The 12,053-nt window shown below is 40.2% G+C and overlaps 1 protein-coding gene across 3 annotated transcripts in view; it reads left to right on the top strand.

The window, feature by feature from the left end:
* Positions 1 to 12,053, top strand: part of LOC119861685 (schwannomin-interacting protein 1) — a 125,463-nt gene that overhangs the window by 103,053 nt on the left and 10,357 nt on the right. For all 3 annotated transcript variants that reach the window (XM_043491910.1, XM_038417094.2, XM_038417096.2), the window contains 3 exons: positions 4,808 to 4,925; positions 5,877 to 6,074; positions 8,468 to 8,591. In XM_043491910.1, coding sequence (XP_043347845.1) covers positions 4,808 to 4,925; positions 5,877 to 6,074; positions 8,468 to 8,591 — 440 coding nt within the window. The remainder of the gene's footprint in view (positions 1 to 4,807; positions 4,926 to 5,876; positions 6,075 to 8,467; positions 8,592 to 12,053) is intronic.

The following is a 12,053-nucleotide window of genomic DNA, read 5'->3' as shown; positions in this document are numbered from 1 at the left end:
GGTCATTACACAAAGTAAAACTATTTCCCCATGTTTATTCCCCCCCTCCACCCCACACTGTTCCTCAGACATTCTTGTTAACTGCTGGAAATGGCCCACCTTGATTATCACTACAAAAGGTTTTTTCCCCTGCTCTCCTGCTGGTAATAGCTCACCTTAAGTGATCACTCTCATTACAGTCTGTATGGTAACACCCATTGTTTACTGTTCTCTATGTATATAAATCTCCCCACTGTATTTTCCACTGAATGCATCCGATGAAGTGAGTTGTAGCTCACGAAAGCTCATGCTCAAATAAATTTGTTAGTCTATAAAGTGCCACAAGTACTCCTTTTCTTTTTGTGAATACAGACTAACACGGCTGATACTCTGAAACTTGTGATTGTGAGTTACATTGTGTTGGGTGTGTAGTGATATGTTTACTTCCCCCTATTATTTGAAATTCTTAGTGAAATACAAATTATGAATAATTCTCAAATCACCACTTCTTTATGGAAACTACACATGTCTGAGAAGAATAGAAAAAGTGTGTGCAATGTGTGGGCATAGAAACTAGCTTTCTTTAAATCTGACTCGTTCCTCTGCAGACACCCCAGTGTCTGTAAATCAAGTTCAACTCTTTCAAGGTACAGCAGTCCTTAATTTAAGAGTAGGATGGGAAAATATGGGGACTGGGGGGAAGACCTGCACAATTCTTTATCTACCCCGTCCGCACCTCTGATTGAGATAACTACCGAAAACTTCCATCCTCCGTGAGAGAGCTTGAAAGATGAAGGAAATATTTGTAGCTCAGGGGACACTCTCTCAGCTTCTTCCCCCGCCTCCTTTGTAATGATTTGCAATTCTGAGGGTACCGGGACAGAGCAGTCTTAAGCCCTTTGCATGTAGGGATTGCAATGGGATCTGCCCTTGCATGGGATATTGCAAGTGGAATGATTGACAGAGCTCCTTGCCTCTCTGAAAGATAGTGTTCACATAACAGGCCATTGAGAACTTTATAAGTCTTGTTTGTAATATCATAAAAGTTCAAAGTGAAACTAAAGTTAGTGAAATATGCAGAGACCATTGGCACAGCAGCAGTCAAGCTAGAAGGCAATCAGATCTACCTGGAAATGTCAACCTATTTTTAAATGCTTTTCAAAGTGCACTCTTAAACTATTAACTGCAGCATTCTTGGTTACCTCTTCCAGGAATGTAAAGGAATTACAGGCTTTAGCCTAAAAGAAGGTGTGTCTGCATTCCCACAGAGACAAAGTGGTGCTAAGGTGATTTGCCTGTGGTTTTAAATGCCTTCTCATTTCATTCTGTCCAGGCAATTCTCTTATTTTACTTTTGATGCTTTCTGAAAACTCCTCTGGATATTTCTGATGCTACAAGAGCTCTTATATCCTAATGGCCAGAGCTAGAGGATTCATTCTCATTTTGAGGCACAGGAATTAAAAAGGAGAAACATCTCCTACACACTTTTAGTTTTGCTGTGTATCTTGGTTCTAATTAGGAAGTTGTGGTGGTTGCTGGGAGAGGTTTAGGCAGTCATTATTTTATATATAAACTTTAATCTTAAATTAACTTGCACCTAACAACCCTAAAAGAATTGACGGAGATGATCTCTGGCCTGCTGATGTTCCTTTTTAATAAATCTTGGAATACCAGGGAATTTCCAGAAGACTAGAAGAGTTTTAATGTCATGTCAAACAGGGCAAGTGGGATGACCCAATTAACTATAGGCAGGTTCACCTGCAATCATTCCCAGGAAAAATAATGAAAAAGCGATACAGGATTCAACCAGTAAAGAAGTAAAGGATAGTAATATAATGAAGGCCAGTCAATGTGGCTTTATGGAAAATACATCTTTTATTCTTTGATGAGATTACAAATTTGGTTGATGATGATAATAACTGCAGGTGTGATATATGTAGATTTTTGAAAGGTATTTGACTTAGTACAGCTCACATTCTAATAAAAACATTATGCAAATCAATAAAGCGCACAGTAAATAGATTAAGAACTGGCTAACTGACGCATTTCAAAAAGTAGTTTGTCGGTGGGGAATCTTCACTGAAAGAGGGTGTTTCTAGGGGGTTCCACAGGGATCAGTATTAAACCTAACACTAATGAACATTTTCATCAGTGATCTGGAAATAAATATAAAGTCACTGCTGATAAATTTGCAGATGATACAAAGATTGGCAGAGTGGTAAATAATGAGGAGGACCAGGCAGTCATACAGAGAGAGAGAGAGAGAGAGAGAGAGAGAGAGAGATGGATTGCTTGGTAAGCCATTCAAACAAAATGTATTTTAATACAGTCATATATAGGAACAAAGAATGCAAGCCATATCTACAGAATGGAGGACTGTGTCATGGAAAACAGTAACTCTGAAAAGGATTTAGGGGTCATAGTGGACAAACAGCTGAAAATGAGCTCCTAGTGCGATGCTGTGGCAAAATGGGCTAATGTAATCTGTGGATGTATAAATAGTGAAATAAGGAGGTGATTTTTACCTCTGCATATGGCATTGGGGAGAGATTATGGAATTACTGTGTCCAGTTTTGGTGTCAGCATTTTAAAAAGGACATTGACAGGGTGAAGGAAAGAGCCACATAATGATTTGAGGATGGAGAAGATGCCTTACAATGAGAGACTTAAAGATCCCAGTCTGGTTAATTTATCAAAAAGAAGACAGATTAGTTGACTATACTGTATAAGTACGTTGGGGGGGGGGGGGGAATAATGGTACTAAAGGTCTTTTTACACTAGCAGAGAAAGGCATAACAAGAACCAACGGCTGGACGTTGAAGCCAGACGCATTCAAATTCGAAAAGAGGCATAAATTTTTAACAGTAGATGTGATTAACCACCAGAACAAACCCCCTCGATAGGTGCTGGATTATCCATCTCTTGATGTCTTCAAATCAAAACCAGATACCTTTCTGGAAGATAAATTTTAGCCAAGCACAAGTTATGCTTTATTCAAACAATACAGGGGCAACAAGATGAAATTTCATGGTCTGTGATATACAAGTCAGGCTAGATGATCTAATTGTCTCTTCTGGCCTTAAACTCCATGAAACTTTGAATTAAAGGTTGATAAGTTTAAGGCATATGCTGCTTCTAAAATTTCCCACCTGATAAATTTAGTACGCAAAGGGATAACCATTATCTGAGCAAAAGTGGGGCAAAGCTTAGCATTAGAACTGTTAATTTCCCCCAAAAAACCCCAGAGACCTGCCTTATTATCTGCATTTTGAAACTATACCCACTCAGAGTTGTTCTAAGTCATCAAACTGGGAAAAACTCAGTTGACAAATGAGCATAGGTGTTCTTGGAAATGGCAAATCACTCACAGGACAGAAGGTTAGAAAGACCAACAATGGTCCTTGCCTTCTTTTGCCAATAAAGGCACATCTATTTCTTTGTATCTCAGTAGTACCTTGTGGCTGCAATTGTGATCAGGGATCCAGTCCTTTGGTATTGGAAAAACATCATGTGAGATAGTTCCTGCCCCCAAAGAGTTTAAAATAATAGACAAGCACACAGTGAGTGGGGTGGAGGGGAATGTCTAGGTTGGAGCTGGTCTGAAAGGCAGTCAGGCTATACAAAGACATTAATAGGAATACTGTAAATTAAACCCTTAAATGAATATCATTTCACTGTGGCAGTTGTGCATTGTATTACAAACTGCATGTTTTCTAGCAAACAAGATATAATGACAAACTGTGTAGAGCTTTTAGTAATACTAAAATTCAACAACAGATGGCAGCAAAAGCATAGTATTGTTACTGAATTGGAGAGCTTTTTAATTGAAACACAGTAACTATGATTTAAAATCAGGGGTTGTGTTTCACAATTGTGGTAGAGCACAAGCCTTTCAGCTAGAAAAGCTGTGTTCTGTTCCTGGCTTTGCTGTTGAATTGGTTCTTGAATTTGGGAATTTAACTTCTCTTTGTTGGAGATCAGTGCATGATGGAGAAACTGTACCAACAGCAGGGATGGGGAGTGCCACAAGAGCTTCTATGTGGGTTCTTGTCCATTGGAGGATCTCTCTTGTACTGAGGTCTTCCTTCCAGTGTTGGATCCACCAGCTCCTCAGCTTGATTTTTGCTCTGTGTTTGTACAGAGCCTAGCACAATGGGGTCCTTGTCCATGACTAGGGTTCCTAGGCACTTTGATAATGCAAATTAATAATAATAAATTTCATGAGCACTGCAAGGCAAAGCAGCCACGCCACACCAGAGGATCTGGCCCTGTGTGTTAAATATATTGCTTTAGCTATGTTCCTAAGAACACCCTAGATTAGAAGTGAATGAATTTTACTAGACACTATAGTCCTTGTTTACTCTTTATATTTTTCTCCTCTTCAACACTGAGAATCACTTATAGTCAATTTCACTTTCCAGTTTAGTGCTGCAATGTTTAGGTTTCAAATAATACCATGGGGAATGTTCATTATGTCTAAAAACAAATACTTCCCTTAAAAAAAAAATCCCTAGTGGAAACACGTTTTTTTCTTTTTACACAAATTGGAAAAGAAAAATCATGTTGATGGCATTCTTTTTAAAAGAAAAGTAACTTGTGCTTAAGGCACTCTAGCATTTTATTTTCTGCTAGAAATAAGTCTGGCTCTCAGAAGGATATGTTGATAGAGACAGTTAAACTTTCAGTGTTGATTTAGGTTGGAGCTCCTATATTTGCTAATATGTTAGCATCCCTTGTTAAGCAACAGTGATTGCTGGTGACAATACTTTGGATTTGTTGTTGAGAGAAAGTATACATGCTAAAACCTGTCCCTTTCCTCCCCCTCCAGGCTACAAAGTGGGATGAACCTGCAGATTTGTTTTGTAAACGACAGTGGTAGTGACAAGGATAGCGATGCCGATGACAGCAAGACTGAAACAAGCTTGGATACGCCTTTGTCTCCACTGGTAGGTCTGATAACTAGTTTCACAAAAGGCCTTAGTGAAGAAATAAAAAGATTTTAAAGCACAAGTATGTACATGAGCTTCTATCATTTAAAATAATTCTTTAGCACATGCATTTGCCATTCTTAATATATTCAATATAGGTATAAATTAAGTTATGATTGGGAAAAGTTATAAACTGGCAATGATATAAGCAGACAAGGAGCTTGTTAAGGTAACAAGATGGTTATAAAAACTTACAGTCCTTGATTATCTGTAAAAATATTTTTGACTGCTGGCCACAGTTGGCAAACTGTTTCTAGGTAGAGAAAGAAGGTGGGTAAGGGAATATCTTTTATTGAACCAACTTCTGTTGGTGAGAGATCCAGTAAAAGATGATATCTCACCCACCTTCTCTCTAATATTCTGGGACCAACACGGCTACAACAAACTGCATATTCCTAGGTAGCTCAGATGTGCTAGATATGTGAATAAGTTCCCTCCTTTTATGGGCTGGTAACAGTAAGGAAGGGAATGGCATGGAGAAGCATAAACGTCGCACCGCCCCTTCCTTCTGAACAATATTTTAGCAAGGAAATTAGCAGATCTGCTACAGTTCCCTCTTTCCCCCTATATTAACAATACCCGAGAGCCTCCAACCCTTACTGGGATTTCCCAGAGTTTGATTCAATCCATTCCCTTCAAACACTCACTGATCTAGCAGGTTTCTCTTCCTAACTAAAACTCAAGTTACCATTAGCATTTAAGTGTTCCTGTCTTGAAAAATGGTTTTTGATATTTAAAAATCATTTTGTTGATCATATAAAATTAAATGATCTCCATCTCCCCTGAAGTCACACCACTTGCATACATGAAAATTTTGAAGCTTTAAAGCTAAAATTTCTCACAATATTGTCTATCTTAAAGTGTGAATGTTGTTATACACTTACAACTGATGTGTGTGCACTTTCCTAGAGCAAGCAAAGCTCCTCCTACTCTGATAGAGACACTACTGAAGAGGAATCCGAATCCCTAGATGACATGGATTTTCTCACTAGACAAAAGAAACTGCAGGCTGAAGCCAAAATGGCTTTGGCTATGGCGAAACCAATGGCCAAAATGCAAGTGGAGGTGGAAAAGCAGAACAGGAAAAAATCCCCCGTAGCTGATCTTGTGAGTATCAAACCAAAGGCCAGTATGCATTCAGTCACCACCAAATGTTAACATTTGTTGTTTTTCTGTTGGAATACTTAACCACTTGAGAATCACTAATTCTTTCCAATTATCCAAATTCTGTACTAGTGCATCCAAATATCTCCAGAACTACATGAACAAAGGATTTTTTATTTACATTGAGTAAAATATACTTAAAATATTTTGTAGTGCACATTGCAATCTGAGAAAGTAGAGAAAATAAATTCTCTACAGTGAAACATCCTCTAGCTTTAAGGTGCTATCTTGCAAACACATTTTATTGGGTGCAGTGCTTACTGCCACATATAGTCTTATTTAGATCAAGCACTACACCTGCTAGTAAACATTTGCAGGCTCAAACCCATACTTAATATTGTATAATAATGACGCCAAACTGTGTCTTACAAGTTAGAGGTTGTGTGTTCATATGTGTGTATCTGTTTGTTTATATAAATAATAAATAAGTGTTTGAGAGATTTGTAGGAAACCCTTTCCTAGTTGTTACAAAATTATCTGAGATTATTCAGCTGGAAATCAACTTTAGAACAGGGTTTCTCAACCTGTGGTTCCTGTCCCACGGGACTGGCTGGGCTCACCTCCCTGCTCCAAATATTGTAACCTCTAGAGTACCAGCACCAGTTAGGTTTGGCCCAGCCTTCATGACAACGGGAGTCCTGGTAGGCCATATTTGAGTGAGTGACACTGCAACCCCATGAGCTGGGTGACAAGTCCACTCACACAAGTTTTGTCCGGGGGCGGGCAGTGCCAAACCTGAGTGGCTCTGCAATCCCAGAGGTTGCAACACCTGGAGCGGAGAGCCAGGCCCTGTTAGCCCCTCAGCACAGGACCGGCCACTGTGGGGTGAGCGCCAGGCAGGACCTGACCAAAACCACCCTAGGGCCTCTATCCCTGACTATTTACTGCATTACCACAGGCCATAACCATTTACAAATGGGTCCTGATCCCAAAAAGGTTGAGAACCACTGCTTTAGAAGATTTGACCCAATAATAAAGATATTCAAATTCAGAAATGGAGTAAGGCATGACAATACAGCGTACTTCAAAAGGATGTTTTTGCAGTCAGTGTAACTACCCGCAAGTGAAGTTCTATTTATTCACATATAATAATATCTGTGTGCTGAAAAATAAAATGCATATAATTTTTAATAACATTTTGAAAGGCTTAAATTTTGTTTTAGGAAATAATTTGAATCCACCCATTATCAGTAAATGAGAACTAACTTTTTTAATAAGCCTTTGTTAATTTTTAACTGTGTGTGTAATGTATAGAGAGAGAGAGAGAGAGAGAGAGAGAGAGAACTGAGAGAGAGAACTAAGAGAGAAATATATAATCATTACTACCACTATTCACAAATCTGTTCAGATTAGTAATTAAAGAACCAATAAATGCAGTAGAAACAAAACTCTGCTAAGCAGAAATGAAAAGAAAACCAAAAAAAGGTACTTGAAAGTAGAATGTACATTTTAAAGATGAGATCTTAACTCTATAGTCATTTTTCCAACACATATAGTAATGTAATATATGAAAAAGTTAATCCCAGATTTAAAATGGTTCCATTTGTTTTCAAATAAATCTCTCCCGCTGTATATTGTATAAATCACTCTCTGAAGAGCAGCAAAAAAGTAAGGCTAACCATTCATCCATTTATTCTGTCTCCCTGTGTTAAACATAAAGGCTGATTGAGAATTAAAATGTTATCATAATTTAAAACAGCCAATAATTGGTAACAGCTGTCTTTCTAGATGACTTTTCTCAAGAATTTTTCTATTTAAGTTGACACTTATCTAGTTTTATGCCACATCAACATTTATATTGTGGTGATGTAGATACAGTCCAGTGGCTTTAACACTTTGTTTTAAACTTGATTCTTAGTGTTTGAGAAATGGCTCAGTCAGGAATATCCATATATGCCAAAGAGAAGTGCAGTTACCTTGTATAACTGTATATAAGGCAAGAGATTTAAGTATGACATTTCAATCAGTAGTTGCAGAGTCAACATGGATCACTGTATTGGGTCATTTATGCAGTGATATCTGGGGGGGAAATGAAGTGATGAAGCTAGAAGGTTATGATTACAGGGAGGATGATTATTTTTGTGACAATTTCTCATAAAAGGATTTATTCATCCTTGTTCTTTCCTTTGAAAGGTTGACTTAAACATTAATCACAAGTTTTCATTTTGGAAGTCTCAGTAAATGGGCTTTCTCTGGCTACATGAAAGTGTGTGCATGGTAGGGGGTGGGGGTAGGGGAGGGTAGTACATGGAATGTCAACACATTTATCATTTTTATTTAGAAATATAAATAATTTGAAGTAATAATAACCTAAAAGGCCTTTAATCCATCTTTAGCTGCCACATATGCCTCATATAAGTGAATGCTTGATGAAAAGAAGTTTAAAACCCACTGACCTGAGAGATATGACTATTGGGCAGCTACAAGTGATAGTCAATGATCTCCACTCACAAATAGAAAGTAAGTGATTTTTGTTTTAATTCTTTGGTATTTTCCTTTTAATTGGCTATAGTACATTAACTTAGATGTGGGGAAAAGTGCAACATGTATGTTACCACAGGAAGTAAGTAAGTCTTGTGTATTCATTTTGATGTATTAACTTGAAAAATCACATTTGGCCAAACTTGTGTGGGCCTTAAACTCAACTCACCGGCACTGCTGTCTGTATGTAACATGATAATTTTAAAATGCCGCATCCCATCAATTCCAAAATTTCACTGACTGTTCTAGGCATCAGTGGGCAGAATCCTACTGATTTTGGGGAAAACCACACAAGAGGGAAAATGAAGGCACAGGGCCATCTGTTTTTAACAAAGCCACAGCTTCAAGCACCTCTGCAACTGTATGTAACTCAAACAACTGGTTGATGACACCAGTTAACCTCTTTTAGCATAAGAGTATTCCAATTTCAGCTCTTCCTATGCTCCCAATAGAATTGAGACATGTTGACTTATCTCCCAGGCAGAAAGAATAATGCTGATTGGGAAGAATGGGGGCATGGCGCAAAGCCCCTGGCACATGGGGGAGAATGGGAATCTGAGTACAAGATAGGGGACACAGCCCCTGCTGGAGGAGAGACTGGAGGATCCTGGCACTTGAGGAAGAAGGAATAGGGATGCATGCACAGCTGCTGGTATGGAGGGGAATGGGGTGTACACAGAGAGCTGGGGGGCAGAGAGGAGATTGGGGACCCTGGCATGTAGAAGAGTGGGAAATGCAGGGGACACAGAGTCCCAGGGAGAGAGAGGGACCGGGGGAAGTTTCATGGAGACCCTGAAACAGAGGGGGATAGGAGGGTGACACTTGTTGTAGGGAGGAATGCAAGGAGCCCCTGGTGTGTGCTATGAGCTCAGCTTATACAAGCTACAAAGTGGGTGGCCCCCCTAGCTATTCATATGATAAAACAATCTGAAGTTACGTGATTAATATAGTATAATAGTAAAGTAACTTGGGCCATAATCAGCCCTGTTGAGGAGGTCAGTGGAGTTGAATCACAGACAAGTATGGTCCATTTGCTTAGGTGAACTGAGCAGTTCTTTGTGCGTATGTAACAGGTTTGATGTTTTAAGTCTTAAGTTCTTGTTTCCTTCTGATCTATTTAGAGATATCCAATAGTCTGCAAGGCCCAATATTCCAAAGTGCTGAGCAGCTCCTGCAAGATCTGAAAACCAGGCTTCCCTGCATTTCAGGGAGAGTTGGGGGTTCAACACCATACAAAATCAGGCTTTTTAAAAATCATATCTAAAACAATTTCTGCTCCTCAGGCAGTACTGCTCCAGGGCTTAAGGGGCATTGTCAACTCAAAATCTAGTTAATTAAAGCTAGATTTAGAAACTACATCTTCCCTTGAGGCCCCCTACCAATTTTTATTTTTTGTATGGACATTGTTGCAGGGCAAGTGCATCCCCTCCCGCTTTGGAACGGGACGAGGGCTGGGCATTGTAGCCTCACGGTTAAGTCCACCTGACGACCTTATCCTCAGGGCAGTATGGCCTAATGGCCAAAGTCTACATGGTCATCTTTCCTCATGGGGCTAAGTGGCCTGGCAGCCAAAGTCAATATGTCTGGCCTACCCCTCAGGGCAGTATAACCCAATGGCCCAGGTCAATAAGACTGCCTTCCTCCACAGGACTATGCAGCTTAGTGGCCAGAGTCAATAAGGCTGCCCTCTTCCACAGGGCTGTGTGGCCCAGTGGCCAGAAGGGACAGGATGGAGCCCTGGGAGTGGCAAGTGTGCCCCCCACTGAGTCAGGGAAGCCTAACAAAACACGTTAATGCCACCCAGCACAATGACTAGTCCCCCTGGGCTGCTTCTTACCCTTTCCCTGATGCAGTGATCTGAGCATCTCCAGGATCTTTGGGATCCTCTGCCTGTGCAGCTCCATCCTTCCTTGGGCGTCCGCAGGTGCTTGGGTATCTGCCTGGGTCTCGGTGCTTCTGGCTTCCACAGTCTGGGGCTTCTACAGCTCCCGGGCTGGAGCCTGCAAGGTGCATCCTCCCTCCTCAGCAGTCAGCCCAGCCTGAGCTGAGTTGCTCCCTTTTGTACTGTTGCTCCAATTGGAGCATGCCCAGTAGGGGGAAGGGGGTGGGACTTCCTCCACCCAGAGTGTGGAGCTAACCCCTTCTTGGCCAGTGCAGGGCAAGTGCACCCCATCACAGACATATTTTTCTATTTCTCAAAATGTCTTTTTCTCTCCCCTGTTATGTTGCAATGTCACAGTCATGCTGGAAGGGCATAACGAATGGGGTCCCGCAGGTCAGTTCTGGGTCCAGTTCTGTTCAGTATCTTCATCAGTGATTTAGATAATGGCATAGAGAGTACACTTATAAAGTTTGTGGACAATACCAAGCTGGGAGGGGGCTGCAAGTGCTTTGCAGGATGGGCTTAAAATTCAAAATGATCTGGACAAACTGGAGAAATGGTCTGAAGTAAACAGGATGAAATTCAATAAGGAAAATGCAAAGTACTCCATTTAGGAAGGAACAATCAGTTGCACACATACAAAATGGGAAATGATTGCCTAGGAAGGAGTACTGTGAAAAGGGATCTGGAGGTCATAGTGGATCACAAGCTGGATATGAATCAACAGTATAACACTGTTGCAAAAAAAGTGAACATCATTCTAGGATGTATTAGCAGGAGTGTTGTAAGCAAGACATGAGAAGTAATTCTTCCGCTCTACTCCACGCTGATTAGGCCTCAATTGGAGTATTGTGTCCAATTCTGGTGCCATATTTCAGGAAAGATGTGAACAAATTGGAGAAAGTCCAGAGAAGAGCAACAAAAATGATTAAAAGTCTAGAAAACATGACTTATGAGGGAAGATTGAAAAAAATTAGGTTTGTTTAGTTTGGAAAAGAGAAGTCTGAGAGGGGACACGATAACAGTTTTCAAGTACATAAGAAGTTGTTACAAGGAGCAGGGAGAAGAATTGTTCTTCTTAACCTCTGAGGATAGGACAAGAAGCAATGGGCTTAAATTGCACCAAGGGAGGTTTAGGCTGGACATTAGGAAAAACTTCCTAACTGTCAAGGTGGTTAAGCACCGGAATAAATTGCCTAGAGAGATGGTGGAATCTCCATCGTTGGATATTTTTAAGAGCAGGTTAGAGAAACATCTGTCAGGAATGGTCTAGATAATACTTAGCCCTGCCATGAGTGCAGGGGACTGGACTAGATGACCTCTTGAGGTTCCTTCCAGTCCTTTGAGTCTGTTTTAATGCATTAATAATAAATAAATAAATAAATAAAAATGTGTCACATACATTTGTGTGTAAAGAGAGCATCCTTCCCCGCCCTCATCTCTCCTTGCTGTCTGATAGATACAGAGTTTTTCCCAAGGGATGTCCACTTCCCAGTGTTAAGAATTAATTAATTTTGACTAGGGTATTCTGGTGGCTCTAAGTCAAAAATGTTTGTTGT

This window comes from Dermochelys coriacea, chromosome 9 (assembly GCF_009764565.3).
Source record: "Dermochelys coriacea isolate rDerCor1 chromosome 9, rDerCor1.pri.v4, whole genome shotgun sequence".
Classification (NCBI taxonomy): Eukaryota; Metazoa; Chordata; order Testudines; family Dermochelyidae; genus Dermochelys; species Dermochelys coriacea.
This window is presented reverse-complemented; position numbering and strand designations above follow the sequence as displayed.